The following is a 6,704-nucleotide window of genomic DNA, read 5'->3' on the forward strand; positions in this document are numbered from 1 at the left end:
ACAAAGCAAACTCTTGATTTCAGGCAACGCTAATTTTTAAATATTCCTAAGTATGTATGCGGAAAGATAGGATGGGGAAAAGCAGTATCATCAAAACACCTAGTAATACAGGCTCAGTATATTACGATAACCACCTTTTATTTTTTACATCTGAAAATTTAACAAATGGAAAATTTACATGTTTCCTGGATTCCTTTACCCACTTCGATATCAAACCTTATTTTCATTCTGACTGTGTTCCAATGAAATACAGTGGGCTTCACAAGATCGCAGTGATAGCTCGTTGGGTAACAGACATGAATCGAAATCCATGATTTGGATTGAAGAGAGCCTTTTTAAACTAAAATCAATCTACCGGAATAATTCTTATTGTGTAATTGCTTTCAGTATTCCTCGGAGAACTTTGTAACTCATTAATTGTTGGCTTTCTTTGGGAGGAAAGCAGGGTCCACGTTCTGTCACATATGCATAAGGAAATCTAAGCACCCACAGTCCATCAGAGGGAAGGGTTATTTCCTGCTTCTCAGGGTAAAATACAGGACAAGGTGGTGGCCCTGGCTGAACCTGAAAACAAAAGGAAATATGAGTACATAATCAAATATCATTAGAATAAAAAAACCCACAACTAAAACTTAAATGCAGGCTGAACCCAAGGCAGTCTCTGAAGTCTTGCCTACAACCAGGTTCTTATCCCCTTTAGCACACTCTGGAACACCACTGTGCCATTGTTGTGAGACATCCATAAATTTCCACTTTTATCACAGTGAAGATGCTGAATTTAAGGCTGCAGATTACATCCTACCAAGGAGATCCACAACACAAATACAGGCCATTTGCCTCTTGGGCAGTAGGAAAAGCTGCGTTAACAGCGGATTTCACCACTGTAGCACAGATATTCCCAAGCTGTTACCTCATTCTAAACCAATGTGAATTTTCAAGGATTTCAGCAACATTTAATACGGCTCTTGTGTAATTCATATTAAAAGACTCAGTCTTATTCACATGAGGAACTGATGCAGGAACACACAACACAAATCGTAATGGATTTTCCAAATAAAAAGACACCCTTAGGAGTTAAAAGCTGTGACACACATGTAAGCTGGGAATGAAGAGCAAAACAAGTATCAGCACAAACTCAACCTTCAGTTCTTGCCTCAGTTTCAAACAATAAGGTGATAAATTGCAAACCCATTAAATTTTGCTGTTGGTACCATGTTTCAGTCAGTAGTCTTCCTTTTAACTTCTAAAACAAAGCAGGTTCACATCTGAGTAGTTGAAGGTGTCCCATAAAAGAAGCCAACTCCACCGTGATTCAGTATTAAGGATCTTGTGGCACTTCTCAGAGAGCTTGAAGGGTTGTAAAATGTCCCAAATCCGCCTCCCCGCACTACACAGATGTGTTTTGTGCTGACTGTTGTTATTCATTGACACTACTATACAGCAAACACCAATTTTCTTGCCAGTCTAACAAATAATAAGCACTTACGTGCACACAGAATTTCACGTAGCAGTAACTGAAAGATCACTTGTTCATATTTTACTACTTTAAATGTAAGGAAGTGTAAATGGAGCTTTCTTATTTTTTAATACACATTTGAAAATGGGAAAAAGTCTCCAATGAAAAAAAACCAACGCTTTTTTTACTTCCTAAATTCAAAGGGTAACTAGGAATAATTAATCTCAGCAATCAGTCACTGCTTTTTTCTATGACATTTAAAATAATAAATTCATTCTTACACAGTCATCACCCACTTGTTACCTTTCTAAAAAGAAGCAATTATTGCAGCATGGAACGCTATTAATTCAGCCTTGATAAAACATTTTAAAAACTTACTTTATAAAGTATAAAGCTGGCATAAGCCAATCTTGAAGTGTAGAAAAAAACCTCAAACCTGTTTATAAAACAGTACTTTTGGTGACTACTGCTTTAGAGAACTTGACTGAAGTTGTTTTGAGTCGGAAAGTGTTTCTTGTAGCATCCCTCTGACACTCTTTGCCTACCACCCTTCTGCCCTCTGGTGCTGCAATTAACGTTGCAACCACCAACCCTTTCTCCGCAATTACCAGATTCTCTCTTCCATCTCTTACCTGAGGCGTTAACGTGATCTGCAGTGGAGCATCAGGAACCACCACAAAAAGCCTCATGAACTGAGCATAATGTGGCTTGAGTCCTCGTCCCTGAGTCGATGACAGGATGTACAGCGGCATGTCAGAATTGAGGGCTTTGATGGCGGATTCCTTCGGCCCCCCTCCCATCACTTTCATGACCTTATCGGGCCCTGAACACATGAACCTCCTACCACGTGCATCTTCATATTCAAATCCTACAAAAGCCCGAGCTATGTCATCTCTCCGTCTTCCTCTTCCCATCACAACCGCACTTCTTTTTCCGGGAACAGCCTTGTTAGGCGCAGGCCAGGAATTGGTATCTAGGTCTCCTTCATCTTCAGTTCTCGTCCTGATGACAATGTCCCAAGGCATTAAATAGTTTGTTCCTGGGATAAAGCCTTGTTGATCTAAACCTGTGTGGAAGTTATAAGCCTTAGCAGGCCCCAGCTTAACCAGTGACCAACTGGAGAATTTGGGCAAAAGGCCTTTGGGGCAATTAGAATGGAGCATCCCAGGGAGGTACTCGACAGTGGACGCCTGGCGATCTACTAGGCTTGGCCTTTTCTCGCTTTTGGAGTCCCCGCTCTGCCCATGACTTTCTGCGTTGTCCCCTCCACCCTGGGCATCAGGTGGGTAAGTGCCCAAGCTGCCCGTCGACTGACCCAGGCTGAGGGCTAAGCTCAGGCCTGTGCTTTCCCCCTGAGTCTGAGGTTCTTTTTCTTTAAGTTTCTCAATCTCGCCTTCCGGAGGGGCAGGAGATGACTCGTCCCGAGCAGGTGCCGGATCAGGTGTGCTTGGCTGAAACACAGGAAAGTTGATGTGCTCCAGTTTTCCGCAGCATTTTTCTTCCAGCAGCTATGAAAAAGAAAACATAGTTAACTTTTCCATCTTCTGTCTCAGAGATGAGGAGTTCAGAGTCATAACATTCAGCAGCTACAATTAAGATTCAAGAGGATTGCGCTAGGCGAGAACCGAAGCGGCGATGGGAATACAGTCCACAGACACAATGGATTTAAAACTCACACGAACCAACAAACTTGAAGCATAAATAGATGCTCCTGTGTGCATGCACTGCTGTACACTGGAACTGCCTGCTCTGGTCAGCCCATCGTGCAAACAATTTCTGCTCCCAGAAATATCTCCCCCAAACAACATTTACAAGTTGATAAGGTTAAGAGGAAACTTACTTGTAGTCACTTGGGAATACAGATTTTATTGATGAAACAAAAGCACTGCTTGAAGCAAAAATAGAGACCTAATAGTTACCTGGTAAAAGTCATAATTAGCTGCTTTGATATCAAAGGGGTCATCCCGAGGAGCTTGTTTCCTTCCACAGTTACAGGCACCAGTGGAACGAGCCCGGCTGTTGTGGTACAGAACTGGAGGATTTCTGTCTGCTTCTGGCTTTTCCCCTAAAAGCAAAAAAACAATCAAACCCTAGATAAATTGCTCACCATTTCTAGAGATTCTTTAATTCCCTTCATCCACTGCTTCCTCCCTGCTACATAAATATGCAAAATTATTTGCCAGCAATGCCAGTTTGTCAAGCAACTCTCCACTTTTAATACAAAGTTCCAGTGCAGGTTATACCACTAAACTGAATCCTCTTTGGTTTTACAACCTCTTCCTAAAAGGCCTCAATAGTTCTTCTGCCTGCAGTAACTGTGACTCAGTTTCTATTCCTTGACTGACATCAATCAAGCTATTTAAAGAATGCGGGGGGAGCACTTACACTTCCCAGAGAACTTTTGTTCTCTTACACGTCTCTTGTTAGAAGGACTCCAGTGTAATGTCTATAATTGGCAAGACATAATCCAACTTACTACTAAAGTCAAGGTTACTACTAACAGTGGACTTGCTCCTAAACATTACTCAATATAAAGGAAACCTGCACAACAGCTCTGCTGTAATTAATCCCACTGTACAAAGATGAAGCTTTAAAGCTGCCAAGCTTTCATCTTCCATAAACACGCAAGTCGGTGTTTTCATCCTAAGATGAGATGTTTTAAAGCAGATACAAAATTAAACCATGAGACCCAATTACAAGTGAGCTTCTTTACCTGCTTTTGGGAGCAGATGAAATTTATGCACACAGTGCTGGTCAGTTAAGCTTCGCTCTTCGCAAAGCTGATGCCCATTGCTCCAGAACTTGTAACAGTCCTCGTTTAGCTGCATGGCGTACTTATGGAAGGCTGGGCCGCGGGCGTGCTGACTGTACACACGCAAAGCCTGTGCCAACTGGTTCTTATGGACCGTCATGGTGTAGTTGTGGGGCAGGTTGGATTGATAGGCGCTATGGGCCATGGGGAGAGCTTTCTGGCAACGGTTTTCAGAGAACTTGGTGTCTATATCTAAATAGCCTTCCAAGACTTTGATGCTGCCCATGATTTTTGAGCTCAGTTCCCCAGTGAGAGAGGTCGGGTCATCATCTTTGCCTTCAATGGTCACTTCATACAGTTTTAAGGCTGCAGCAACCCACTTCTGGTAGGTTGGGAGCTCGAAGTGAGAAGGCTGTGGGTTCCTCCCCACACTGTCATCGAAGCCCTTCTTGCTGAGCACCAGCTCCACGTGCTGCCACAAGAACTCCTTGAGGGTGCAGTCCACAAGCTGTCCAGAGGAGCTGGAGCTGCTGCTCTCTGCATGGAAGGACAGCTGCTGCCTGCCGTGCCGCATCATCTGATACCTCCTGGGTCCCGACAGGGTGGGAGCCAGCAATGAGTCAGTCTCTCTCATGGTGCAGTTGCTCCTGAGCTGGTCAAGAAGCATGGCCACTGGATCATCTCCATCCTGGGCCCCACCAGCCACAATGTACACAAAAGCCTGGTTAGCGGGCACGGTGAACAGGCAGTTGATGCTCTGGTTGGTTAGCACCCTGCTCTTGCGGAAGATGCGGTAGATCTGATCCTCCAGAGCATGCTGCAACCTCCTCTTGGGGGAGTGCTTCTTGGGGGGAGGCTTTTCCAGGTGACTGCAGGGGTCCTGGCCTCTGCCTGGGAGGGGATCCACCTTCAGCGCCCCGTTGAGCTGGAAGAGGAAGAGGAGGCGTGGAGGGCATGGCCTGCAGTTGAGCTTCCACTCCTTGCCGACCGGGCAGTCTTTGATGGCAGCCTTCAGGGAGGGCAGGACCTTTTGCCGCAGCCCATCCAGTGCCCTGAAAACCCGGTCGTAGGTGATGTCAAAGGAACAGGTGGGATGCACCAGCAGCAGGATGTGGCAGACAGAGAAGAGGTAGAGGAGGCTCAGGCAGTGCAGCTTCTCCTGGTGCTTCCAGAACTCGTGGGCTTCAGCGTGTGGCAGCGGGGCCGGGCCGCCAGAGGGGTGGCCGGGCCCAGTCTCCCTGTTTTCGGCCGCCGCCAGGTCCCCGCAGGCCCGCAGCAGCTGCGGCGTGTCGCAGATGGAGGTGAGCACCAGGTACAGCACCCGGCTCTCCTGGCTGTAGTAGGCCTGCAGCTGGTTGTAGTCCTTGGCCGCCGGCTCGCCCTCCTGCCCCGGAGCGCCATCCGCCAGCTCGGGGTCCTCCTCCTCGAAGAGAGGGAAGACCTGCCGGTCGCACACGGTGCTCACCAGAGCCGCCTTCTCCGAGCACAGCTGCAGCGCCGTCTTCCCGAAGATGCCCACCACGCACACCTCTTCATCGCCCGCGGCCGTCGCGCCCGGCCCCGCCGCCGCGCCGCCCCCCTCGGCGGTTGCCGTGGCGGCTAGCAGCAGCTCCCGCAGGCTCACGGGCCCCACGGCCGCCCCCATGGCTCCCGCCGGCGTCCCGGGCAGCGCGGCCGGCAGCGGCATGGCCCCGCTCCGCCGGCACCGCGCCCGCCCGGAAGCGGGCGGTGCCCCGGCCCCTGCGCATGCGCAGCCCCGCCCCGGGGTGTCAGCTCGGGGCGAGCGGCGCTCGGTGCTGCCCCGCGGGCGGGGATGCGATCGTGAGCGCCGCTCCGAGGCAAGAACCGGGTGAGGGAGCGGCGGCTGCAAGAGACCTGCCACGGCAACGCTTTGCAACGAGCCAGGAGCAATGAGACAGCGTCATAGCCGAGTATTGGACAGGGCGTCACCAACAGCGCAAGCCTGACCGCTGGGAACAGCCCGGTTTTCGGTTCTGCGGTGCCGCAGTTCCCCCAGGGGCACGGGGCAGGCTGGAGGGCAGCGCTCCGCAGGCCACGCCAGGATGCCGGGTGATTGCTGTGCCACCAGAACCCACGCAGCAGCACTCGCGCTGTGGCGGCGTCTCCCTGGGAAGCCGCTTTGGCAGCTGGTGAAGGCCCGGCCTCATCCTGCACGAACACAGCCTGCCGGCGCTCCGGCCACCGGGGAGCTCGGCTCCGAACTCCGGAAGGCTTTAACTTGTCCCTCAGCCACTTGTCCCTCAGCCACTTGTCCCTCAACACGATGCCAGCCGGAAGCAATACATACTGCAGTTGCTTCACGCGTTCTTAACGCACGTAACGGAGTTCTTTATGGAAACTCGCAGCCTTGTACTTTAATAACGTTAGAGTGCTAAACTGCTGCTTTTCTTTGAGCCTGTATAATTACCATCACGATCTTTTTTGTTAAAAATATGTAAAAGTAACACTGAATTTCAGCAAATGCACATAGTTGCA

The 6,704-nt window shown here is 49.1% G+C and overlaps 1 protein-coding gene across 1 annotated transcript; it reads right to left on the bottom strand.

The window, feature by feature from the left end:
• Positions 1 to 113: 113 nt before the first annotated feature.
• On the bottom strand, positions 114 to 6,400 carry SMG8 (SMG8 nonsense mediated mRNA decay factor). The gene is made up of 4 exons (XM_010312559.2): positions 4,170 to 6,400; positions 3,376 to 3,521; positions 2,089 to 2,964; positions 114 to 564 (listed from the first exon to the last, which is right to left on the bottom strand). Exons 1-4 carry the CDS (start codon positions 5,893 to 5,895, stop codon positions 367 to 369), a joined length of 2,946 nt encoding a protein of 981 aa, XP_010310861.2. The 5' UTR covers positions 5,896 to 6,400; the 3' UTR covers positions 114 to 366.
• Positions 6,401 to 6,704: the final 304 nt, after the last annotated feature.

This window comes from Balearica regulorum, chromosome 19 (genome assembly GCF_011004875.1).
Source record: "Balearica regulorum gibbericeps isolate bBalReg1 chromosome 19, bBalReg1.pri, whole genome shotgun sequence".
Classification (NCBI taxonomy): domain Eukaryota; kingdom Metazoa; phylum Chordata; class Aves; order Gruiformes; family Gruidae; genus Balearica; species Balearica regulorum.

Excerpts from the sequence above, each read along its gene's own strand:
- SMG8 (XM_010312559.2), bottom strand. The coding sequence starts at position 5,895 with ATGCCGCTGCCGGCCGCGCTGCCCGGGACGCCGGCGGGAGCCATGGGG. Across the intron at positions 3,522-4,169 it reads TCATCTGCTCCCAAAAGCAG|GGGAAAAGCCAGAAGCAGAC; the intron begins GTAAAGAAGCTC and ends TTTTGCTTTTAG. Across the intron at positions 565-2,088 it reads AGATCACGTTAACGCCTCAG|GTTCAGCCAGGGCCACCACC; the intron begins GTAAGAGATGGA and ends TTTTGTTTTCAG.